At 49.9% G+C, this 26,782-nt stretch overlaps 1 protein-coding gene across 2 annotated transcripts in view; it reads left to right on the top strand.

Annotated features, from left to right (window-relative positions):
• Positions 1–1,389: 1,389 nt before the first annotated feature.
• The window catches only part of Efhd1 (EF-hand domain family member D1), a 49,113-nt gene continuing 23,720 nt past the window's right edge, over positions 1,390–26,782 (top strand). The window contains exon 1 of one of the 2 annotated variants that reach the window (XM_085839139.1): positions 1,390–1,818. In XM_085839139.1, coding sequence (XP_085695265.1) covers positions 1,514–1,818 — 305 coding nt within the window. In that variant the 5' untranslated portion in view covers positions 1,390–1,513. The remainder of the gene's footprint in view (positions 1,819–26,782) is intronic. The other variant, XM_021163758.3, reaches the window with a different exon arrangement.

Raw genomic sequence — 26,782 nt, forward strand, 5'->3', positions numbered from 1 at the left:
GAGGGTCTTACTGTGTAAATACAGACATACAGTCCAAGCTGCTAGAGTCGGAGTCCTGCCTCAACCTTCCAAGTGGAATCACAGGCTCATATGAGCGACCATGCACACCAAAAGTACCTTTATTTTTAATGACTTATTTTCTTGAACCACTTTTAAAAAGGTGTGTTTTACTTTGTGTGTGCTAGGAATTGAACTCAGCCTCTTTTATGCTAAGCTCTGGGACTCTGCCTCTGAGCTCCCCCCAGCAGCACCCCCCCCCGTTAATTTCTTGTTTGCTTTGTTCCGAAGCAGAGGGTCTTGCTGTGAACCCCAGGCTGGCTTCCTACCCTGGAATTCTCTTGTCTAAGCCTTCTGAGTGCTGGAGTTATAGGCGTGTACCCCAACGCTCAGCTATTCGAATTCTAATCGAATTACGTTTTCATCAGAGCACGCATAGGCTCTGATTTTTCCCTGTGGCCCCCTAAGATGTGCAAGCAACCGACTCATCCCTTTCAGCGGTGCACACCACCGGGCTCATCACACACACTCCCCAGTCTTTGGCCTACAACAAGTGGAGCAAAGCTGGTCCCCAGTGCAGCCACTATTGTGTTTACGCGCTGCTTCTCCATGCTTGGCTGACGTAACCCTCATTTGCACCACATCCTTCCTTAGGGAGAATGACGACGGCTCTACTTGTTTTTACTTCAATCTCCTGTTTCAAAAGTTGCCTTATTTTCAAGCCTTTTCTAACCCCACTCTCCGCAGTAGTGGCTCTCACATTAAAAAAAAAAAAAAAAAAAAAAAGCCATACAGCCAAGATACTTGCCACATTTGGTCTCTTAACAAGTCCCCCACACACACTTTTTTCCCGGGAATCAGGAGGTTTTTCTCACTTTATTTATGTCTAGTATTTTTAGATTGTTGTGGAAACATTTCAATGGTATATGAAAGGCACCTTCGTACTGCCAGGAGCATCTCCTACTCCAGGGCTTTAGGGCGACTGCTGCTCGCTACACACGTGGGGGCGTGTTGCTGTTACCAGGCACGCTTAATTCTCCCATCTCAGAGGGTCCTAGGCCGCGAGCTCCCTGGTTGGAGCGCTTTGGAAGAGAATGGAACTACCTGAACGTTTGCCAGACTTAACTCCCCAGTCTTTGCAACCAATTCCCTGGGGATCACCAGTTCCCAAAGGGCGGATTCTGGCGGCAAGAGAGGAGCTGATTTCAGGGTCCATGTCTGGACTGGGGGACGGATTAGCATCAAGTCTCAGCCTGTGGAAGGTTTAGGCAAACGCGACCCCTAGGACGTGCAGACACTCCCTTGTCTCCTGTTCAGCAGACAGTCCTACTGGTCCCGCGCCTCCTTAAAGCCGCAGCCCCGCCCCGCCCGCCCCGCCTACCCACGGTTCATTTCAACCGCCAGGCCCCGAGCGATTCCACCGAGCGTCAGAAAGCCACGAGCCCGCAAAGAGCGCACAACTCTGTGTCCCCGTACCGGATCGCGAACCCCAGTTCCATCACCACAACCCGCCACCATGTCCAGCGAGGAGCTGGCCTGCAAGCTGCAGCGCCGGTTGAGACTTGAGGTGCGGGCAGAGACCGACCAGGGTGACTTCCAGCCTGCACCCTGCGCTGCCCCAGCCGGACACCCGGAACCTGAACCGCCTGCCCGGGCGCCCACAGCCAGCGCGGACTCCGAACTGAACCTCAAGCTGAGCCGCAGGCTGGACATCCACCAGGGTACAGCGCGGCCCGGCCGCTCCAAGGTCTTCAATCCCTACACGGAGTTCCCGGAGTTCAGCCGCCGCCTCCTGAAGGATCTGGAGAAGATGTTCAAAACGTGAGCGCTTGTCCTGCGCCCCCGAATAACGGGGGACCCGAGACAGGGCAAGGGGTGGCCGCGCAGCGAGTGGGACAGTGAGGAAGGAGGTGCAGGCGTTCAGGAGTGCACTGAGCATCTGGCCAAGTGCAGCCAGATCGTGCGCATCAAGTTCATTGCGCGCCATGGGGAACCTCGTCAGGCTGGGGATCTGACCCCGGCGGAGCTCAGAGGGTCCTACTCAAAAGCCCCCTCCCTGAGTCCCCTACTCCCCAGGGCGGGTTCCGCACCCTCCTCCACCCACAGATTCAGAGATTTGCTCCCCGAGCAACTTCTAGGAAGCGAGCCCGGGGCGCACCTCACCTGCCAGCCTTAATTTTATCCCTCAAGGGAGAAATTAGCTGAATTGTCTTTTATCTTATAAAACAAAGGAAACAGTTGACACACGTCTTCAGTAAGGGATGCGAGAAATGAAGGAAGGCTGAGAACAAGGTTGCTTTAAACTCGAAAGACACACGGGCGTCCCTAGACCAGTGCGGGGGGGGGGGGGGGCGGGTGGCTGGCGCAGAAGCCTCCTGGGGGCGTCGCCTTGTCAGTTACCCTTCCAGCCGGTAAATGGCAGATGCCTCTGGCTGGGAACTGGTGCCTGCCACTAGTCGCTAGGGTGCTGCTGGAGCCTCATCATACAAAGACCCAGTAGGTGGCCTGTCACGTGAGAGGTCTCTTTGGCCTCATTTCCCCACTTGAAGAGGGAAAGCGGTAATGACTCTTGCTGCTTTTTTCCCTCCCTCCCCCGTTACTTTTCTTTCTAAGCGAGATGTGGTGACATTCTCATCTAATCCCAACATTTGGTTTTGGGAAGCAGAGATAATCTCTGAATTCGAGGCCAGCCATGACTGCATAGTGACACTGTCTCAATACAAAAACAAACAAACCAAAAAACAAAACAAACAAACAAACAAACAAACAAAAACCCGCATGTATTTATTTACGGTTAGTGTCTATGCATGAGGAGGTGTCATGGCACATTCGTGGAGGTCAGAGGACAAGTTGTGAGAATCAGTTCTCTCCCTCCACCATGCAGGGATTGGGAGCAAGCTCAGGTGATAAGACCTGGTAGCAAGTGCTTCTTACCAGCTAAGCGGTCTCGCTGACCCCTCCTTTGCCTTTTAAGGCCACGAAGTAGTCTGTACACCGAAAACGCCTCACTAAGCTATTAATATTATTTCCAGAATTTGGCTGGGACCGGAAAAGTGGCCAGGTCATGCTTGGGCGTCTTTAAAAGTGCTTGGAATGTGTTTGCCCTCACCAAGAAGGTTCTATTTAAAGGCACTATGGCGGATCACTGCTCCCACTACTCCCTAGGTCTGCAGAGCACCTCAATACTTGCTGCCTCTCTGGCACTTTGTTTTCTCAGTCCCCGACTCCCAGCCACTGTTTTCTCTGGGTGCAGTTTGGGCAACTGAGGAAGGTAGGGTTGGGAGTAGAGAATGAGACTGGGGTGATGGTGGAAAAGCCAGGGAAGGCACTGTGGTTTGACATATCCCTCCCCCTTTCCCATGGTTTTTTTTGGGTTTTATATTCTGTAGGAATGGCTGCTCTGGCCCAGATGTTCACCTGTGTATCACTCCCTCCAGCTTGCTCTGTGGTCTCTTTAGCTTCTTTCAGGTTTTACTGGGAAGCTCCCATTTGGAAGGTGAAGTTTGTTAGTTTGCTGTGTAAGAGGAGTACGATTTATCCCTTCGAGAGGTCTTTGGAGCCAAGTAGTGTTGGCACTGGCAAAGAACAGGTTCTGGACCAGCATCAAGCTAAGGAGGAGGGCAGAGTGCAACCTGTGGTTCTGGGAGAGCTGACAGCCCAAACTGTGCGGGTGTTTCTACAAAGCTAAGCTGCCCATCTGAAGTCTAGGTTAGAGCCTTTGTCACCTGCAATAAAACCACAGGAACAAAGGGAAGTGACTGGCTTCTAAAACAAAGCCCAGGGCCTGCTTCAGGTGTGGCTGGATCCAGCCACAGGTGACTATACACAGTCACAGTTTCCTGTCTTGTCTCTCTCCCCTCCTGATCCTCCCTTTCTGGTTTCTTGAGGTAGCTTATATAGGACAAGCCAATCACCATGTTACTATGTAGCTGAGGCTGCCTAGGTCCTGGTCTACAATGCCCACTTCCCTACTGAGTCTCCCTCTGTAGTCCAGGCTGGGCTTCCAGCTGTTTAGGTGATTTGTGTCCACCAACAAACCCAGTTCATTTCTTGTTTCCTAAAGCCAGCTTCTCTTCTCTTCTCTTCTCTTCTCTTCTCTTCTCTTCTCTTCTCTTCTCTTCTCTTCTCTTCTCTTCTCTTCTCTTCTCTTCTCTTCCCTTCCCTTCCCTTCCCTTCCCTCCCCTCCCCTCCCCTCCCCTCCCCTCCCCTCCCCTCCTCTCTCTCCTCTCTCTCCTCTCTCTCCTCTCCTCTCTCTCCTCTCTCCTCCTCTCTCCTCCTCTCTCCTCCTCTCTCCTCCTCTCTCCTCCTCTCTCCTCTCTCCTCTCTCCTCTCCTCTCTCGCCTCTCTCTCCTCTCCTCTCTCCCCTCTCTCCCCTCTCCTCCTCTCTCCTCCTCTCTCCTCTCTCCTCTCTCCTCTCTCCTCTCTCCTCTCTCCTCTCTCCTCTCTCCTCTCTCCTCTCTCCTCTCTCCTCTCTCCTCTCTCCTCTCTCCTCTTCTCTCTTCTCTCCTCTCTCCTCCTCTCCGCTTCGCGTTGCTTCTCTGGTCCTTACTCTCAGGTGGCTCCTTCCAGTGGCATAAGTGTGGCCACAGTTGCTTCAGAAAAGCCCAGTGAGAAAGAGTAGTCACATGTGGCCTGTTTTTTAGGTATGGGGGTGAGGGGGAGGTTACTATTTCTAATTGGCTCTTAATCTGTTGCTCAGGGTAAATTAATTGTTCTTTGGCCAGGACTGAGCCTCGTGTCATTCTACTTTCTAAAGTAAAGGATGCATGCCTTTTCCCACATCTGCACGCTAAACTCCCTACCTACCTCAGGCTCCTTGTTCTTTTTTTTTTTTTTTAAAGATTTATTTATTATATGTAAGTACACTGTAGCTGTCTTCAGACACTCCAGAAGAGGGCGCCAGATCTCGTTATGGATGGTTGTGAGCCACCATGTGGTTGCTGGGATTTGAACTCTGGACCTTCGGAAGAGCAGTCGGGTGCTCTAACCCACTGAGCCATCTCACCAGCCCAGGCTCCTTGTTCTTTTTCTTTTTCTTTTTTTTTTTTTTTTTTTTGGTTTTTCGAGACAGGGTTTCTCTTTATAGCTCTGGCTGTCCTGGAGCTCACTTTGTAGACCAGGCTGGCCTCGAACTCAGAAATCCGCCTGCCTCTGCCTCCCGAGTGCTGGGATTAAAGGCGTGCGCCACCACGCCCGGCTTTTCTTTTTTTTTTTTTTTTCTTTTTTTCTTTTTTTCCTTGTTCTTAATAGAAACAGGGGTTGCTCAGCTCAGATCTTCCTAAGGGTCCATGAGACTGGCCCCCAGCTGGGTTTGTTTTCCCACTGGGTACTTCTGCTGGATTTTCCATACCTAAAGCACCAGGAACTTCATCCAGTGTCTCCCCCATGACCAGGCCTTCCATGTCTAGGAGTACTCACTGTCTAGACTCTCCTAGTACACTCTGGTTTTAACTCCCATCCAGCCCAGTCCAGGGAGATGTGGAGCCCTGACCAGCAGTGAGTGAATACAACCTCGTTTTTTGAAGTGTCCAGAGGTGCCTGCGCTCACACCCACCCAGATGCTCTGCCTCCTTGCCACCTGCCACCTTCCACCTTAGGGCAGCCAGCTGGCTCTGAGTCCTTCTCCCTGTTTCATCAACTGGTGTCTGTGTACACATACAGTTCTGTGCCCGTACTCCACTGCTTTTATCCAGGCAAGGGCAGGCAGACCCTGAACCCCCTTCCACCCTTCTGTCGAAGCCACTGGGGCTTGGTGATTTGCAGATTTGCACTGGTCTGCCTGGCCATGTCACATGTCCTGTAGCTGGTTAGAGTTCTTTTTCCTCTGCCTAAAATACTGCATGATTTGATTTTACTTTGTCTTATTTACTGAGACCGTTTTTTTTTTTTACTGTATAACCAGGATGGCCTAGAACTCGTGGCATTGCTCCTGCCTCAGCCTTCCACGTGTTGATATTACAGGTGTGAGCCACTGTTGGCTCTGTGTTACTGTTTTCTTTTCTTTGAGACAGGTTTTCATCTATCTTAGGCTAGCTAGCCTTGAACTCACCATGTAGCCAAGGTTGACTTTGAACTTCTGAACCTCCTGCCTCTAGTTCCTAAGTGCCAGGACCATGTTTGTAGTACTGGGGATTAAACCCACAGCTTTGTGTATGCTAAAAGAGTAGTTTACTAACCAAGCTACGCCCCCAATCCTCCTGCATGACTTAAAAAAGAAAATATAAAGCTGTCCAGGTCCTCCTGAGCACCCACTCGCCCTCTAAATCTCATGCTTTGCCTGTAGAGTGCATTCAGCATGAACTGTTAGCTCTGGGCCAGACAAGGAAAACCCAGCACAACGCCTGGGGCTCCTGTGACCCAGACTTCCCTGGAAGCCAATGCATTCAAATCAACTCTGCTCTCCTGACCCTGAAAGCCTGGTCTGCTGGGACAAATTCAGATCCCCTTCCCACCCTTCTGCCCCCAAAGCAACATGCTAAAAACAAACAGCAACAGAAACCCAAACACAGAGTATACCAGCTTGTCGCCGGTGGTTAGATGGATTTCTACCTTTCTCTTCTGGCCAACCATCCACTCTGGATGGTAACCAATCGCTCTGGGTGGCAGTAAGGGGCATGATCAGAAACCAACCTCACCTCCACTCTCAGGAAAGAGAGTTCCCCTGGGCAGCCAGCTTAAATGCCCTTTGTGTTTGAGTCCCCCTTCTGGCAGGTGGGTCTGTCCTGTGATGTGTGTGTGTGTGTGTGTGTGTGTGTGTGTGTGTGTGTGTATTGCAGGAAGCAGTTTGCTGACGCTTGCTGGGAAAACTTCCTGGGTTGGTTTCAGTCACTGAGTTTTAAATATTTATTTATTGCTTATTATAATTATTTTGGTTTTTGCAAGTAGCCTCTCACACTGGATCCCAGGCTAGCCTTGAACTCAAAGCAATCCTCCTGTCTCAGCCTAAGCTGGGGATATAGAAATGAGCCGCCACTACTCCTTTACTCACAGATTTTTTAGATAATCACATGGCTGTCATTTAGTCCCCATAAAAATTTCTGCTGCCCTTTTGTTTAATGATTCACTTTGCCCATGGGGCTTTTGGTTGCTTGTGTTGTTTCTCCTCTTCTGGTCATTGGAGGCAGGATGTTACTGTGAATGGGTTACAGGCCTACCACATCACAGGCCCATGGACAGCCTGCTCTTTAAACTGTGTTGCGGTAGTCTGGTCCTTCTGGGGTCTGTGGGTGGATGCTTGGCTCAGTGTCCTGTTTCCCTGAAGCCTCCAGAACTCAGTCCCATACCCCAGGTAGCTGAAAACAACCGTGCTTCTTTCTTCATAGCTCTGAAAGTTGAAAGCCTTCAGTGTAGGTATTGGCCTTACCCTGCCTGCTCTGTGGGCTCCAGGGGAGAATCTTCCTGTTCGTGTTCTCTCTCTCTCTCTCTCTCTCTCTCTCTCTCTCTCTCTCTCTCTCCCACTCTCTCTCTCTCCCACACTCTCTCTCTTACTCTCTCTCTCTTGCTCTCTCCCTCCCTCCCTCCTTGTCTCTCTCCCTTTCCCTTCTCCTCCCTCTGTCTCTGTCATTTTCAGTCTGTCATTCTGTCTGTCTCCATGTCTCTCTTTCTCTGTGTGTCTGCCTGCCCATCTGTCTGTCTTCACATGGCTTTCCCAGAGGCTTCTAGACACTGGATTCAGGGCTACCCAAATCCAGTATGGCCTCATTCTAATTTATTTACCTCTGCAAAGACTCTATTTCTAATCCGGTCACATTGTGAGGTTCTGAGCAAACATGATAAGGAGGAAGGGGGATTCTACTTAACTCAGGAAAGTGAGCAAGACAAGTGTGTCCTCAAAGATTCGGGGGGGGGGGTGAGGGGGTGGGTGGAGCTCCAAGGAGGACCTGAGTTTTAAGATGGTGGGAATTTTATACTTACAGCATACATAGTAAGCTATGCCCCTGCCACCCCAACCCCCCCACGTGGACTAGCCTTCCCAAAACCTGATCCAATGGAGCATAGCTCCATCTGTGCCAAGAGTGCTCTGGCTTCAGCAGGGCCTGCCAGATTTTCACTTTTCAGCACTTTCTAGATGCGCATTCTGATGTCACCTTTGCTCCCTAGGCCCCTCAAGGGTGTAACCTGATTAGACCAGCATACACAAAGCATGCCCACTCTTTGTCAGGAAGCAAGGCTAGATAGATTCACCCAGACCCCTGGAATATATTCTTTGGTCTTTTTTATGTTTGATTTTCCTTAGCATAGGAGTTTTAGACTTTCAAAGCTTTGAAAGCCGTGAGAGGGAGGGGGCGCTTTCCCGCCCGCCCGCCCGCCCGCCTGGGAGTTTGCTGGGTTCTTAGAGTAGGTGTCAAGTGTCCCGAGTCCTAAATAGTGTGCTGCAGAAGAGAGACAACTTTCTAATGAGTGTGGGAAGCCAGAGGCCTCGGCAGCCTGGCCAGAGCTAGCTGCCGCTCTGTTTCCAAGCGTGGAAGTGTGTCACTGGATAGCCAGAGCCAGAAGAATAGTGGCCTGATTTTAAAGGGAGACTGAGAAGGGCCCAGAAGAAACCGACCCTACAGTGTGTGTACACGGCTGAAATGCGATCAGAGCTGGCTGTGCGGGCAAGGTTAGACAGGAAACTTTAATTACCCTGGCTGCTCCAGAGGGCCCTGGCAAAGGAAGGTAATGGGGACAGCCACTCGCAGGCAGCACCCAAGCACAGGAGCTTAGCATGCAGCTGTGGTATCTCCTCAGCCCTGCAGCGAGAGCTTGTGTTTCAACTCCCCAAAGAGAGGGTGGGAAGGGGAATGTTAGCCGACAGGAAAGTTACTGTTTTATTACCAATTCGAAATGCTGATGTCATGATGCCCCGCCAAGGCCACATTCCCCATCTGGACCGCCACTGGCCACTGGAAGCGTGGACTTCTTTATCCCCCGCCCCCTTTCCCAGTGCCCCTCCCCCCCTTAGTCGGCCCAGGAGGAGAAAGGGCAGGAGGAAGAAAGGGGTGTGGCAGAGATGATTGTCTTTTCTTTCTTAGTTTTGGTTCTGGGGTGAGAACTGGGGAGGGGAGAGGGGGAGGGGCCCTGCATGTGTCAAGCATATCATCTACCATGGAGCTACACCCTCAACTCTTCTAGATTGGCTGAGAGTTTCTCATACAAGTGAAGTGTGTCCTCTTATGGGAGATGCCTCATCTGGGTGTCTTTATCTTTAGTGGGAAGCAGATGGGGGTAGAATGGCTGTAGTCAGCATGCTTGAGGCCCTGGATTCTATTCCTAGTGCAAGGACACAGACAGACAGACAGACAGACAGACAGACACACACACACACACACACACACACACACACACACACACACACACACACAGAGGACAGGGACAGTAGAGAAAAGTCCGTGGAAGTTAAGGCCTTTCTGACTCCTGGATTGCAGCCCTTGCTGGTAGTGACTCACCTTGGATTTAATGTGTTCTCTTGTACACTGGGGTTTGTATATTTAACCATCTTTACTGGGAAGGGAGAGGACCCAGGCTGATCCAAATACCTGGGAAGTAGCTCCAGGCCTACTCTGAAGGCCCTGGCCCCTAGCAGGAAGATGCACAAATGTTCATCTCCTCCCCCTGAGTCCTCTGAGTCTCCTCTGCATCATATCTTATGGGAATTTGAGTGACTGTCCTTTGAAATGGAGTGATCAAAGCAGTTTTTAAAACCGGAAAGATTTCTGTGATAGGGAAATCCTAGCTGGGTATGGTAGCTGCTGTGTCCCCTACACAACCTCCTGGTTATCTCCCAAAGGCTAGCACTGCATCGTGGGTCCATCCAGGCCAGTGACCACCGAGTCAAAGGTGATATTATAATGAATTTAGCCAAGCTGTAGGTAGCTTCCCTTCCCTATGGCCTGTGATGGGGTTCTGTTAGTGAGGAGGGAGTGTGTGTCCCTCTGGATCCGTTTTGTGAGATAATGCACCATGATTCTTGTATACCTGCCTGTGCTGTCTACCTGAGGGGTTTTGGCTGACGGGCCTGGAAGAGGTTAGCAACGGGGCATGGAGAATCCTATCATGAAGGGGAGGGGTGGCTCTTAGAATTCTTTCTCCTGGATATCCTGCAATCTGTCTGTCTCTGCAGTCTGCATCTACCTCTGTGTTTTCTTCTTGCTTATGGGTATAGGTCTCTGGGCAGGCTATAGTACTGGCTACTGGGTGGAGCTGTGTGGATATTACATCAGCTGTCTTAGTAACCCTCCACTTCACCCCTCTGCGTTTGAAGGGCCCAGCTGACTGACCTCAGCCACTCCTGCCTGCCTTCTGTCCTTGAGAACTGCTCACTGACGCTTCCTGCCTTGCCCGGACTCCCTTCACTCCTTAGCCTCCTTTGTTCTCAGTGTTCACCAAGATCATCTTGGGGGTCAAGCCTCTGACTTCCTCCCAAGCCGCTGAAAGTGGGTGGAGTCAACCTGCACAGATAGGCCCTGTCCCTTCAGTAGTGGCCTGTGTTTTTGTTGCTAAGCCCCAACCCTTGGCTTAGAGGCCTCTGTGTTGGTGGGTTTTTTTTCTTTGTGTGTGTGTGTGTGTGTGTGTGTGTGTGTGTGGTGTGTCAGTCAGTCTGTTTGTCTGTGTCTTGTTTCCACATGCTGGAGATAGAGCCCAGGACCTTGTGTGTGCTAGGCAAGTGTTTTACTACCGAGCTACCCTCAACCTTGGGCTAGTTCACTTACTTAGTAAGCCCAGTGTCTTTGTTGTATGTGCACTACACGTGTGTAGAAGTCAAAAGACAAGCCCATGAAGTCAGCTCTCGTCTTTCACTTTTATGTGGGTCCAGGGGATTGAACTCTGGTCTTCAGCCTTGCATCACAAGAACTTTACCTGTTCAGACTGCGCACTGCCCTTGTTTGTTTGTTTGTTTTGTTTTGTTTGCTTGAGCCTGGAATCGCTTGCTTCTGAATGAAGGTCTGTTCTTTGAGTCAGAGCTGGGCCTGGGTTGCTGGTGATAGCAACTAACCCCCTTCTAGTCCTAGGCCAGTCCAGGGCCTTGGGGACCGGGTGGGGACTGGGTGGAGACCCAGTAGAGTGGCAGGGGGCTCCCTGTGGCAATGCTAAAGTCTGATTCCAATGTAGTGACCCTCATCTCTGGTGGGTGTGGTGGCCTGATTTGTCTTTCCAAGGCTAGTGGTAGGCCACAGACCCACCCTCAGCCTACTGCCAACTTGGACAAGGATTGCAGGAAGCAGGAGAATAGTGTTCAGGACTTACAGGCTGTTGTGTGCTGGCCCTTCCAGCCCTTCCTGAGGGTGAAACACCAAGAGAACCCTCAACCCCCCTCAGTTTCTCTCTTCCCTCCTCCCTGCTACACTGCTTACTGAATACCCATTGTGCCTTCGGACAGCTCTTGCCAAAAATATCTCATTGCTGACAGCCCTAGCTCTTTGGCCTTGGGGGCCTGCTGAGTTCAGTCATGGCCTTGGGGAAGCTGGCCCTGGATCCTGCCCAGCTTGGTCTTGGCAGTGACTTTCTCTGCCCTTCCCTGAGTGCTTCAGGCTTTCCTGAGTGCTGGGGGCCCCAGCCATGCTCCGTCCATAGAGTCAAACGGAGTGCTTACTGTATACAGGCTCCATTTGTGGTCATGCACTCCTGGGAACTCATTCCTCCCTTCAGTGCTCCCACTGGGTGCCAGCAGCCAGCTGGTACAGGGACATCGAGGAAATGGACTCACAGAGAAGCCAGAGGGCTAGCCTGTAAGCAGCGGACCTGGAGTGTGCCCAGCCCTCTGGTCCTCGACATCAAGAGCCTCCTTCTTGAAGGCCGTGTCTATTTCAGGCCCCACAGCTACCCTTGACACAGATCACTGAGCCCCTCGCCTCTGCAGACCTGCCCGAACTTCAGGTCTCATTGGACCACCCACTTCATGTCAGACTCAGCAGTATCTGTCCATCCCCCATGCTATAGCTACAGGGACCCGGCCTGAACCCAGATCTCATGACTCGATCCCCTTTTTCAGAGGTCCTTGTGGATCAGAGCCAGCCGAGCACATTTCTGAAGCAAAGCCCAGACTCATCATTGCCAATCCTTAAAGCCCACCCCGACTTTCTTTTACAAATTCTTCCAGCTTGTCCCTGCCTCACTGGGCTAATCTCCATAGCTTCTGCACTGTCCGCTAGTTTCCAGCAAATGATACTTAGGTATTTCAGTTACTGTCTCTAGTGTGGTCCCCTCTTCCTCCTGGAAAATCAGCCACATACATACATAAATATACTATGTGCGTGAGTTCATGCGTGCGTGCATGTGTATTTTGAAACAAGGTCTCCCTATGGAGTCCTGGCTGGCCTGCAACTCACTATGTAGACCAGACTGGCCTCAAACTCAGATCCTCCTGCCTCTGCCTCCCCAGTGCTGGCATTAAAGGTGTGTGGTACCTTGGCCTCATCGAGTCAGATATTTTAAAAGGAGAAAAAAAAAAATCAAACCACCACCACCACCACCAATAACAACTTTTTTAAAAGACAGGGTCTAGTGCATTTTGAGCTAGCCTCAGACTTGCTGTGTAGCCAAGGATGACTTTGAATTTCTGATCCTCCTGTCTACCTGGGATTAGATAGGTAGAAGCCACCACGCCATGTTTATATGGTGCTAGGGACTGAACTCTTTGAGTTTCGTACATGCTAGGTGAGGACTGTACTAACATAATTTTTTTAATAGTTAATTCTTTATAATTAAGTGTGGCCACCACTTCTCTGTGGTCTTCCCGGCTCCCTCAGGGGCATAGATGCAGCCGGGTGCCTTGCCCTCCTACAAAGAGGTTCTGGGCTCAGGCGGCTACAGTTTGCAAGGCCCTGTCTGCTGCTTGGAAGGAAGTAACTGGAACCCGTGGAGGGATCCCGGTGCTCCGTTCAGCAGAGCCACTGACCCACTCAGGCACAAGCCTGTAAGTGAGATGTGGAAAAAGGTAAATGACCACTTCTCGGGTTGTACCCAAGATCGCGTGACCACGATGTGTACAGTTGAGGCCTTAATTAGGTCACTGGTTGTTCTAGCCAGGTGCTCTAGACACTGAAGGCTGCTAGGTTTAAGGTGGTGCCAGCCTAGAAGAGTATAAACAGGAAGAGGTCTTGTTGGCATCAAGGTATGGAGCAGAGATGGACAGCTGAGGCTGAGGCTAGGAGGGTGGCAGCCGTAAGTCAGTCCTCACCTTACACGTAAGCTGGGCTGTGACCACTGCTTGTCTCCAAGCCCCACCAACCCCAGCTGGCTGCAGAGCTACCCTTCACCCAGTACCTCCCAGGCTTCCTCAGTTTCTTGACCTGGGAATAAGGAAGGGCGGTCACTGCTGCCCAACCCTAATGGTCTGTGAAAAGCCTTTAGTGTTTGGAGGCCTTGCTCCCCTAGTCCCCAACAGGACTAGTGCCAGGAGCACCACTGTCCTGGGACCCAGCTCCTCAGGGCTCTTTGAGGCTGCAGCATTGCAGACTCCTTTGGCCAACTCTGGTTGGAAGAAGCCTGTGAGCCAAGTGTGATGGAGCAGGCCTGTAAGCCCAGCTCCTCTGAAGGTGAAGACACTCTCAAGTAACTGGGTCGTGGTGGCACACACCTCAGCTCTCAGGAGGCAGAGGCAGGCAGGTCTCTGGGTTTTGAGGCTAGCCTGGTCTACAGAGCAAGTTTCAGGACAGCCTGGGCTATACAGAGAAACCCAGGAATAAAACAAACAAAGTTCTCAGGTTCAAAGCCTGCTTGAGCTATATATAGATTGAGTTCAAGACCAGCTAGAGCTGGAGCTTGTCTAATAGAGTGCTTGTCTAACATGCATAAGAGATCCTGAGCTCAACAACAGGAAAAAAACAGTCCCCCGATTTTCCCTCTGTACCCTCCCACTGTACTGTCTGGGGCTGCTCCAAGATGGCATCCCACAGGCCTCTGGAACCTCTGCCTTCTCTGTCTGCTCCTTTTCTTCTCCTTTCTGAACGAACCACCTGGAACTCTAAACAGCCAGGGGTTTGTTTGTTTGTTTGTTTTTCTCATTCTGTTCCCTGTCCCAAACCACAGGCCAGTCTGGCAGGGCCAACTCAGACCCCCTTTGAAAAGGGCCCTGGGATCAGGGTCTAGCACCCAGAGGTCAGTTTGGGGAAAGGAAGCCAGGGCACGTAGGTGTACTGAGTGACTATCCTGGATGATCTCCCACTGCCCTTTCCTATTAAATCCCTGGGACCGTTCCTAGCAGGGTCAGTGCTCTGCCACCGCGTACATTTGGATAAAGCTGATTTGGAAGCTGTTAATGTTGAAGGCCCAGTTAGTGATACTGGCCTTGCAGGGTGTTGGGCACACAGTGAGTTCCTTGGGACAGTGTGAATGGCCCTTCTGCTCCCTTTACCTCCTACCTTCCCTTGGAGACTTGTAGGCACAGTATACAGAAGTACAGGGTGCTATGGCTAACTAAACAGTAATGTTTCTAGCCTCTACTGGTCTTCTGTAGCCTTCAAAAAAAAATGTTGATCTTTTACTGGAAAAAGAAGAGAATTTGCCAGGAGGGATCCTCGAGGCACTGGCACTATAAGAGCAGGTGAGGCTGGAGTTCAAACTTGCTTTGTGCTACCCCTTATCAGGGGCCTTCCTCCCCAGCTTCTCCAGTCTTGGCTAGGGGTGCCATATAATTCACCAGCTAGGTCATGCCCTCTAAAGATCTATCCCACGTTGGCACCCAGAGGTTAGTGTCTTTCTCAGACAGACATCTGATGTTGCCCCCTTGATTCAAACACACTATGACCATGCTCCTGCTACCCTGAGGAAACTTCAGCCCTCCCAGAATGCCTTGTGTCAGCTGGCCTGCCTCTCCCTTTTCAGAATATTCTGGCACCCCAAGACCACATGGCCACAGAAGTCCCCTTACTGGGCTTTGCACATTTGCCTCTCAGTGCAATGCTGCCATTGTGTCTACATCCCTTCTGGGACTGTCTTTGTAATTTCCCTTGTGCCCTGGAGAGGCCCCAGCATACGTGAGCCTAATGGCGAGGGAGTAAGTAAATGAGTATTATGAGCGCAAGAAAGCCAAGAGCTGTGGGACAGAAGTGGCCGTGAGCAGCCTGGACATCAGAGGATTTTGTATTAACCCTGTTGTTGCACTTACCTGCTGAGAGCCAAGGGCTGCCCAGAGCCTGAGCACTCTGACCTTGAAAACAATGATAACACACTAAAGAGTTGGCTTCCCAGGATGCTGCAATTGGGAAGATTAGAAGAACAGGCAATGTAATAGGTTGGGAGGACCCAGAAAATTGGTTAGAGGGACTATAGCCTGTGGCCTCAGGAAGTCCCTGAGGCTAATCTAGACAGGTACAGTTGGGGACATCAGATTGGGTTTCCTAATACCACCTGCGGGGGTTGGTGGTGGAACCTGCAGCACCTTCCCTGACTTTGGGGTCACACAGGAGCCTTTGACACGTTCCAGCTGGACTGGGCCAGACAGTGATCCTGACAATCCCATAATACCCTTGTTCCCCTGTGCTCCCAGATCTGGTCATTTGAAAAGACATGTGTTTCCATCAAAGCCTTGCTGTGTGTGTGTGCAGGTGTGGAAGCCTGTAAGCTGCATGCACCCTAAGAGAGCTATGAATGTGTCCCAACAGAAAATCATAAAATTACTTAAAACAGATTTTGGGGGTGGGGTGGCGATTACTTTTGTAGCTCGATTGTGAGTTTCTCAACTATGACTTTATAGGTGACATCATTTTGTGATGCCAAAGGTTGTCCTTGCTGAGACACAGGGCCCCTCCACCCACCCACCCCCCAGGCACTTTTTGGGCACCTCCACTTTCCCGAGAAAGCCCTATCCGAGGGGTCCCCGGGGAGTTTCTAATGACAGAGTTTCTGGACAAATGTTACCTGGCTTCTTTCTTTCTTCATTAATGGCAGGATTATTCCAGTTGAGCTGAAAATCAAGAAAGCCCAGGGGCTCTGTGCAGTACAGACGAGAAGAATAAGCAATTCATGTGTTAGGGGGCTGGGGTGTCCAGAATTGGGCAGACACCAGAAATCAACTCTTGCCTCCCTCACCTAGCCTTCATCGATGCCCAATCAACAAACAGTAGAGACCCTGTCCCAGGGGAGCTGGGACCCTGGCCTTGTCCCCAGTGGGACTGGGCTGGCATAGAGAGTCTCTTCAGACCCAGAACAGGGGGCAGGGTGGTGGGTTGCATTTTCCTCAAATGCCAAAGACAGTGAAGACTGGCACCAATGTGGAGTATGGGCATCTTTTGGGGGTAGAAGCCTGGAAGCCCTTTACTTCTTTGTTTTGTCTGTGGACCACAACTCCTTCCTAAAAAGGAGCCTCAGGCATCAGTCATAGTGCCTGCTGAAGTTTCTCTCCTTTGTGCCCCTGGGCAACTCCACGGAGCAGGTCAGATCCCTCCCAGGTGCACAGTAGGCCGGGGCTTGTGCCCAGGTCTTCAGAGACAGTGGGACTAGAGTTGTGTCATCCGGCAACAGGTCCCAGAGCCTGTGAAGAGGGGAGGGACAGAGAAAATGAAAAATGTTACACGTCTAGATAGAAGCCTCAGGAAACAGTGGCAGAAGGGCTTCCTTCTTCCCCTTCCTCCTCCTCCTCCTCCTTTTCATTTCTCATTTCCTCCCCTCCTCCTTTTTAATCTTGTTAAGATTTGTTTTCTTATACATGTATGAGGGTCTCACCTGCACGCATGTATGTTTGTGCACCACATGCCTAAGGAACCTATGGGTGTCAGGAGAGAGCATTGGATCCCCTGGAACTGGAATTGCAGATGGTTCTGAGCGACCGAGTGGGTGCTGGGAACTTGAAGAGCAGCTCGTACTCTTAACCACTGAGCTGTCTCATCTCCCCCAGCCCTGTGTTTGTTCTTTGCTGGGTGACATGGCTTTAAAAAGAAATCTTTGGGTTAAAATTTAGACCAGAAGCCCAGGTATGGTTGGAGCACACCTTTAATTTCAGCAGAGGGGATGCAGAGGCAGGCAGATCTTTTGGTGGGCTAGACTGGTCTACATAGTGAGTTCCAAGACAACCACAGTTATATGGTGGGACCCTGTCTTAATTAGAGTTCTATCACAGTGAAGACACACCATGACCATGGCAACTCTTATAGAAGGAAACATTTAATTGGGGCCGGCTTATACTTGAGAGGTTTAGTCCATTATCATCATGGTAGGAAGCAAGGTGGCCCAGAGACAGACCTGGTGCTGGAGAAGAAGCTGGGAGCTCTGCATCTGGATCCATAGGCAGCAGGAGGAGACTGAGATACACTGGGTCTGGCTTGAGCATATGAGACCTCAAAATCTGCCCCAGTGACATCCTTCATCCAATAAGGCCACACCTACTCCAACAAGGCCACACCTCCCATTAGCACCAGTCTCTGAGCCTATGGGGCCATTTTCTTTTCTTTCTTTAAAAAAAAGTTATTTATTATATATATATGAGTACACTGTAGCTGTACAGATGGTTGTGAGCCTTCATGGGGTTGTTGGGAATTGAATTCAGAACCCCTGCTTGCTCCGGTCGCCACCCCCAACCCCTGCTCACTCAGTCCCTGCTTGCTCCAGCCCAAAGATTTATTTATTATTATAAATAAGTATGCGGTAGCTGTCTTCAGACACACTAGAAGAGGGTGTCAGTCTCATTACGAATGGTTGTGAGCCACCATGTGGTTGCTGGGATTTGAACTCAGGACTTTTGGAAGAGCAGTCAGTGCTCCTACCCGCTGAGCCGTCTTACCAGCTCTATGGGGCATTTTCATTCAGAATTCAGACTACCGCAGACCCTCTCTATAAAAACAGTTTAAGTCACAGGAAGGCTTGGGCTGTAGCATAGTAGAGCTTAGTCCTGGGTTTGGCCCTAATTCCTCCTCCCCTTCCTCTAATTATAGGAGAGGTTCTCACCTTCCTCGTGCTGTAACCCTTTAATGTAGTTCCTCATGTAGGGGTGACCCGCAACCATACAATTATTTTCTAAAACAAAACATAAGGGAAGAGGAACTAAGATGCTAGTGGAGGAGAAACGGGGACCAGGGGACTTTTCTAAGCCAAAAATCATCTGAAAGATGGAATCTGCCTCTCCCGCCCAATACGTGTGGTGAAGGGTGGGTCCTTCCAGTTGACCTTGCTGTGCTTAGTGACCTCAGACTCGGAGAGTCATGATGGGCTTCTGCTTCTTCAGCAGCTGGACAGTGACACAACTAAGAGGGTGGTGCCAAAAGATTCAACAGCTGAAGATTTTTCTGAGGGGCTCGGCTGGTGAGACCCTTTCCTCTCAGTGTTTATAAGGCCGTAACGGTTAGCACTCTCTGGACCAGAAAGGAATTCCATTGTATATGCCCAGGAATCTTGGGTACCATGCTGTGGGGTCAGACTCAGAATCCATGCATACGTAGGCCATATAGATAGAGCTCCTGTCATTTCTGCTGCCCTTCATATGTGAATGGCAGAAGATGCAATTTGGCTAAAACAGCTAGAATCTTCCTTGGGACGGTGACTACACCCTGTGCCTGCCCTAACATCAAGCAAGTTGAGGGCTTCATAGTTTAAATGCAGTCACTGGTAGTTCTTGTCTTCCCTGCTACTGGAGAAAACCTAAAAACCCTGGCTTGCCCGGGGGCAGGAGAGATGTTTCAGTGGTTAAAAGTGCTGACTGCTCCTCTAGAGGGCCCGGATTCTATTTAGTCCTCTGGCCACATGATGTCTAACAGCTAGCTGTAACTTCAGTTCCAAGGGTTCCAATGCCGTTTTCTGGCCTCCCCAGGCACTGCGTGCGGTTGGCACATAGAAACTCCACATGCAGACAGAAACCCTACTTGAGAATCCCATGTCCAAAACTTGGCATGGGGCTGGTGAAAGGACTCCTCTGGTAAAAGGCACTTTGCACCAAGCCTGGTGCTCTGAGTTCTATCCCAGAGAAAGGAGATTGGTAACTCCAGCAAGTTGTCTATGACCTCTACCCAATACTATGGCATACCCCCCTGCCCCGAATAAATGTTATAAAAATAGATAAGTAGAATTTTCATGGTGGTTTAGATCTATAGACACCTGAGAGGCTAAGACACAAGGATCATCCACCAATTTGAGGCTAGCCTGGGCTAGTTAGACTATATGAAAGAGAGAAAGAGAAGGAGGAAGGTGGGAGAGAAAGAATACACTAGCTTAAATCAGGTCTGCGAGGCTGTTTTCACCATCCTTTGTGTGAGGCTAATTGCCCTCCCACAGTGAGGTAAGGCCCCCTTAGTGAGCTCTTAATTTACAGAGAGGGCAGTCAGCTATTATTAATTTTTTACAGGATCATCCCAAAGACCAAAAGGCTTACACTGAGTCAAGGTGATACATACAAAATAGAGCCCCGGGTCCCTTTTTTTGGTACCACGAAGCCGAGGCTGTGTTAAGTCACTTCCCGTTTTGAAGGAGGGGATAAAAGTGGGAGGATGAAAGCAGCCCTGTCTGAAGCTTTATTCTCTCCTGCCCTGAGAACCCAGGCCCTGGAAGGAAGTGACCGCAAGCAGGCTCCTCTAAAGGGTCACTTTGAAGACAGGGCTACAGGTCTGGTTTTAAACCCCAGCTCCATAGGGGAGGAAGACGGCCCTGAAGTGGTCACTTTATTATTGCGCCAGGACTTCAGTAGATGCCACTAGGCCCGTGTTTCTTGCAGGAACGGAAAAGTCAGCAGCCTTGACTGAGCGACTGGGCGGAGAAGCAGGGCTGGCTGGTGCCTCTGTTCTTTGCCGCTGTTGGGGCTCCGAGATGCCCCTTCACATCTATGCATGCTTTATTCCTGCGTCAGTCAAGCGGCCTCCAGCGGCTCTTGCTCTTGCCTTGCCCTTGGCTTTTTTTCCTGCCTGGGGAAAAAGAGGTAGTGGCCTTCTGCTTTCCAGCACATACTTTTCAAAGGGGCTGGCCCCTGATCTCAGCCCCCTCTCTCCCTTCTTCTCTAGTTTCCAGTCATCATTGTGGTTTTGAGACAGGGTCCCTTTAAGATCAGTCTGGTCCCAAACTCTCTGATACAGCCTCAGCCTTGAACTCCTAGTCTCTCTGCGTCTACCTCCCAGCCGTGGGGATTACAGGCTTGAATCCCTGTGACCTGTTTCCTTCTCTATTTAAAAAGCAGGTTAAGGGAAGGAGGCCCGGAAACAAGGCTCAGTGGTTAAGTGCAGTAGCTGATGTTCAAGAGTGCCCAGGTTTGGTTCCCAGTACCCACAAGGAGGCTAGCAACTGTAACTCATGACCCGGGGCGATCTAACGCCCCCTTCTGGCCTCTACTGTCTCTGCACACAGTATATATATATATATATATATATATATATACATACATGCAGGCAAAAATACCAATACAGATTTTTTTAATTAAAAAAAAAACAATAATTTGGGGGTTAGTGGATAAAGCCTATGCCTCACAAGTGCAAGGGCCTGAATTCGGATCACCAGAACCCTCATGAAGCTGGAAGCAATAGCTCATCTGTAGTCCCAGCACTCCTAATGAGGTGGGGAGCAGAGACACAGGGGAGTCCCTAAGGAAACTCTGAGCCAACTAGCTGGGCATATACAGTGATGACTGTCAGTAACTCTCCCTGAAACAGGGTAGAAGGCAAGGACTATCTCCTGATACTGTCTTCTAACACACACATCACACTAGCACGCGCACGCATGCACGCACACGTGCAATTGTAAACTGCATAATTGGAAGTGTGTTAACTGAGCCTAGTGCTTACTGGGGTCCGTTCTGAACTATGTGAGCGTTCTGTTAGACCTGGAGGGAGCTTCAGACTTCGGGTCTGTTCGGGTTTTCCAGGTCAGCATCCCAGAGGAGTCAAGGACAGCCTTGCTGAGCCAGTCTCTGTGTCTAGCGGGGAGCCCCTGCTCACACTGGCCTCATTGGCAGCTCTCTTTGGGTGAGCCCGGGGAAAGCTCCCTCTCTCTCCTCCTGAAAGGCTAAAGACAAGTCTCTGCCTTGTTTGTTGACCTTTATTTATCACCGCCATCCTCCAGCACACCCCTCTCCTTACACCTAATCCTCTCAGCTGCTCCTCCCGCTGCTCTGTTCACCCAGCACTGGAACCCTCTCTTAAGGCCTGGACTGATTGTGATTGGATGGCACCATCCTTAGTGGCCCCAGTCTTCTTTGTAAATGTTGGAATGCTTCGTGTGAACAGAGGACAGCAGACATTTATCTAAACCTCGGCATCAAAGTTGTGCTAGTGGGCCCCTAACTAGGCCACTTCCCCCGCTCTTTTGTGACGTGTTGGGGATGGAATCTCAGGTTTGGTACATAGCAAAGAAGGTGCCCTACCATTGATCCACAACCCCAGCCTTAAGGCCAGCCCTCCTCATACAGCACTGCCACCTTCTCCCATGGAAAATCCCCAGAGTTGGAGGATTGTGAGCTTGGGATAAGCTTGCGTGATCTGGTTCCCTCTTGTAAGTTTTGGACACATAACCTTATGGACCTGGCAGCTTCTGGAAAGTTCCACACTGTAGAAGTCTGTTGGCTTTGACCAAGACTCTTGTAACAGAGACAACCCATTCTAGCCTGTTTGTAAAAAATTAGCTTTGCGAGGTCAGTTCTCAGCAGCTCTCAGACAAGTTTTTCCTGTGGCTGAAGGCAGCGCCTAAAACCTTTAGGCTTCTGGGCAGCATCTGCAGGCAGCTCTTTGCTTCCCTGTCAGATACCCCCGTCTCTGAGTAGGAGTTTAGCCTCTTCACCTTCCTAGAGTTCTTACTGACTGACCCCAGCCTCACTGGAGTGCAGGATCTGCACAGGATGGGACAGGCATCACGAAGCTGGCAAGAGGATGGCTGTCTTTATGGGGCTTTGGGATTTTTGTGGCTTGTCTTGCCATTACTATTGGTACATTACATTAGTATTGTCAGAGTCTGTTGTATTGCTGGACTCTCTGCTGTTGAACAGATATCCAAAGCCATGCTGCTGAACCTGCCTGCCCCTTCTAAAGCCTAGGCTTAAGGCGTTGGTCTGGGAGTGGAGGGAGGTCCTCGTTTGAAACATTCAGTTCAGCGGTGTTAAGCGTATTCACACTGCCGTGCAGTCACCCCACCACACGGCCCTGGAGCTTTTTTGTCTTGGTAGGCTGACAGTTCTCTTGCCCCTCCCCCATCTCCATCTTAGCCCCCCCCCCCCACACACACACTGTACTTCTGTCATTATGAATTTTGCTACCCTGGGTGCCTCATGGAGGCATAATCTTGCCCCACACCATTTCACTTAACGTGAGTTAATTCACATAGCTAGGAATCTGTGCTGTAGCATGAACTTCCCTTTCATTCAGTAGTACGGATCCACCCGGTTCTGCATATCTGTTCCAGGGCTGGTGGACACTTGGGTTTCTTCCACCATAACTATTGTAGATAGATACAAGTATCTATGTGCATAGAAAGTAAAGTGGGGGGGGTGAGTATGTATCTTAGTGGAGGAGCTCTGGTGGCATGGTATGTGCAAGGCCCTAGGTTCAATCTACAATACTGAGAGAGAATGTTAGAATTGGAATTGTTTTGGAATGGGTTGTATGGTGAGTCTCTGTTTCACACCTTAGACTTCTTGTGGTGTGTTATTCCCAGGCATCTGGCCAGCTTCCTAATGATTGGTTGGTATGTGTGTGTGTGTGTGTGTGTGTGTGTATAAGAGAGAGAGGTGAGAGAGATCATTATGTGGATGTCGATGAAAGCCACAGGTCAACCTCGATGTGGTTTCTCAGTGTGTGTGTGTGTATGCGTGCACACATGTGTGTGTTCACGTGCATGTGTACTCGTGTGGAAGTCAGACAATAACTTGGAAGAGTTGGTCCCTTCTTAACCTTTATGTCATTTCTGGGATGTCAGGCTTGTGTGAGTCATCTCCCCCACCCCAACGCAATGAGATTCTTCCCTGACAGATGTGCCCCAAGCAAGATCTGAGACCACCTTCCTTGGATGGTGCAGGAACAGACAGTTGCCATGACTGTCAGGGTATAAGCACCTCTGAGTCTCCAGCCAGGGCATGGTAGAGAGCCTTGTTTACTTGAGCAGTGGCCTCAGCATGGCCGTGGTTTTCTATTGGACCAGTTTGACACTTGTGTTTCAAAAGGAAATGAATATACACCATCCCAGCAGTCTTGGACATAGACCCAAGCTAACGGAAGCACAGGAACACTTGTACCCCGGTATTCAAAGTGCGATCATGTGTATTAGTACAATGCATTTTGATATTTATTCCCTCTCCTAACTCCTTCTAGATCCACCCCCACTTCCCTACCCACCAACTTTCCAACCATTTTTAAAAAACCTATCAAGTACACATACAGTTTGTGCTGTGCATATACCCTTGGATATATGGCTTACATTGGAGGCAGGTCTACCCTCCAGGGGTCACACCCTTAAAGAAAACTCTCAACTCTCAATGGCCAATACCTCCTTAGCTAGGGGTGGGCCTTCATGCCCACCTCTCCTTTCCTCTCCATGTTGGGATTCCATCTGACCTGAGTCTGCACAGGTCTGGCTCATGATGTTTAAAATGCTCTTAGTTCATACATGCAGCTCCCCTGCTGCATCCAGGAAACAAGTTTCCTTATAGTCAGCCATTACCTATGACTCTTACAATCTTCCTGTCCCCTCTTCTACCATGATCCTTGAGCCTTGGGAAGAGGGGGTGTGATACAGATGTCCCATTTAGGACCCAGCATTCTGAGGTCTCCTATTCACTTCTCTCTGGTCAGTTGTGGGTCTCTGTGTTAACCACCATCCACTGCAAAAAGAGGCTTCTCCGATGAGAGATGCTGATACTAATCTATGGGTAGAGCAAAAGCCATTAGCAGTCAGTTTAATGTTATATGCATTTAGCAGAGTGATAGCAAATTCTTTCCTAGGGCCCTGTGGCCAATCAAGTCACAGGCTCTTGGCTAGAGTAATGGTTCCAGGTATGGGTGGAATGGTACTCATGGAATGGGCCTGGAATTCAATGAGAAAGTGGTTGGTTACTCCCATGTTTGTGCCACCACTACACCAGTGGGTGTGCCTTAGCTCAGAGCGATCACAGTCGGGTAAGACTGATGACTCCTTTCAGCCTATGTAGTGCGCACAGCACCTTCCAGCACTGTAAAAGATAGCCAGTAGGGATGAAACTTCTTCCAGGTTAGTACCAGCCTGGTTTCTCCATGTTCTATGACTCCAGTCTCAAGTGTGCCATGTCTTCAGTGTGGCATCGGTTTTTTTTTTGGGGTGTGTGTGGTTGTTTTGTTGTTTTTTTTAAATAGTTAGACTTTTGAGGAGTTTCCATTTAAAGATTTATGCTTTTACATTTTGGGTTTTTTTTTTCTTTTGTACGTGCATGTCTGCCACATGCCATGTGCATGCTCATATCCACAGTGGTCAGAAGAAGGTATTGGGTCCCCCGGAACTAGAATGACAGTTGGATGTAGGCAAATGAAGTCTACACCAAGTCAGGTTTGTCAAACCCAATGGAAATCATTGCTTATTTATTTATTTTTGAGATAGGGTCTCAAGTGATGTAGCCCAGTTTTGCCTTAAACTCACTGAGATATTCCTTCCTCAGTTTCTTGAATGTTTGGGGTTGCAGTCATGTGTCACCTGGGTACTCGCATTAATAAGCACCCACACGTCATCCTTGGATTCCTCAAGGTCCCGGGCTGGCCTCTCTGGAAACCTGGAGGCACCTTGGTAATTTCCAGACCTGGTATACTCTTACTAAGGGATTCTCAGAGGTCTGTCACCGGTCACACAGAGATCTTGCTTGTCTTCTTTGTAGAGAAATTCTTCCAGCACTAGCTGTGCCCAGTGGGAGCTCAGAGGGCTTGAGGGAAAAAATGAATAGCCAACAGAAGAGGGTGGTGAATTCCGGCAACAGACAAGGACATACAATGGATGCTATTGGAGAATAGGAATCCCACAGAGGAGAGGAGGGAGGGAGGGAGGGGTGTATGATGGGTGGAGCAGCATGAATCAGCCACTGTGGCTGGGATGGAGTGTGTCAGGGTGTCAGAGAGTCCTGGGCCCCACATGATAATGTAGACCTTAAATACCACTGCCCACAGCTTAGATTTCCAGTTGCCCACAGGCTACATTTCTTGTGACTAGTGGTGGTTCTCAACAGAGGTGCTTTTTTCTTTATGGGGTTGGGGGTGGTGGATAGTGAAAAAGACAGAATATATCTTTTTTTAAAAATATGGTAAAATGTGCATAACAGAAATGACCACTTTGGGCTGGTATAGTTGCATGCAAGTGTAATCCAGCTCTTAGGAGGTTTCAGAGTGAATTTGAGGCTGGTCTGAGCTACAGAGTGGAACCCTGTTTAAGCACACACACACACACACACACACACACACACACACAGACACAGAGGGGCTGGACCCATGTATGGTACAGTGGTTGAGATGAGCACTCGACTTGTAGAGGACCCACATCTGATTCCCAACACCCACATCAGGTAGTTCACCACCTCCTGTAACTCCAGCTCCTGGTGCCTCTGGCTCCTGTGGGCACCTGCACTCGTATGCACATCCCTACATGCAGATTCACACATATGCACATAGTTAAAAATAATAAAAAATTTAAAAACAGCAGGAAAGAAAAATGACTATTTCAAGCATTTAAGTAAACACAGTTAAGGGGCATTAAGTGTATAGACATCATTGCACTGGCGCCTCAACCATTTCCTGATCCCAGACTGAATCTTTACCTATTAAGCCATCCCTCCAACCCCAGGAAAAAACCTTCAGCTGTCTGTCTATATAAGTTTGACTACTGTCCTTTTGTGACTGATTTAATTCCATTATTGTGGCATCCCTGAGGGTCACCTGCATTGCAGCCCATATCAAAGTTCTCTTTGGCCTTTATTGCTGGAAAAATATTCCATTCTGTGATGATGCTACACTACACCGTGTGGATGAGTCCATGTGCTTACCAGCCCTTCTGTCCCTGGGCTCTTGGTTCCTATTTCTTGGCTGTGGAGACCTGAATGATTCATTCTTTTTTCTGTGTATGTGGTGCTGGAGCCGGGGCCTCCTGCCTAATGCCAAGCAAGAGGTTTCTTTATTGAGCTTCACCCGAAGTCTCTTATTTGTTCTTGTTATTTATTTTTTTGAGTCAGGGTCTTTCTCTATATGGGCCTGGCTGTCCTGGAACTCACAGAGATCTGTCTGCCTCTGCTTCTGGAATTGCAGGACCTCTTAATTTCTTCTTTAAAACAGGATATTTAGACCTAAGCAATATGGGGGTCTCTGGGCAGCAGGAAGTATAAGAAGAACTTGGGAAGGGAGAAAAGGTGTCCTGTGAGGTCACATGTGTAGAAAAGGGACCTGGATAGGAAGTGGCTGGGAGGAGGTCCAGAGCAGGCATCTGAAGATGGCTGGCCCAAGGCAAAAGGCTAACAGTGGTCCTCTCACTTCATGAAGCTGGTCTTCTTTCCAGGCAGGGGTGTAGGGCTAGAGTGACAGCCAGCTGAGGGGCCAACCACTGTGAGAGGACAGCCACCCACACAGCTGTGACTACTCAGACCTGGATTTAAAATAGGTGACCTGGAAGTAGAAGCTTGAGGCGAGACCACGCCCACTTCACAGCCACACCTTGGGTGGAAAGCAGCTTTCAAAGATAGACACAGGACAAACAGGAGGTTACGGGGGGTCAACAGGACTGTGTGTGGCAGTGACACCAGGACGGTGACCGCTGGGAAGGTTCATCATTGAGTATAGCTTTTGTTGGGTTTCAGAACACGATGTATGCCCAAAGTCCAACAACATTTGGAGGTGTTGGGTCCGGGTTAGTTGACTGAAAATGAAGGCAATAAAAGACGTGAAAGTCAACCTGTTGAGCGAGG

This window comes from Mus caroli, unplaced genomic scaffold (genome assembly GCF_978045245.1).
Source record: "Mus caroli unplaced genomic scaffold, Mus_caroli_1 scaffold_1, whole genome shotgun sequence".
NCBI lineage: Eukaryota > Metazoa > Chordata > Mammalia > Rodentia > Muridae > Mus > Mus caroli.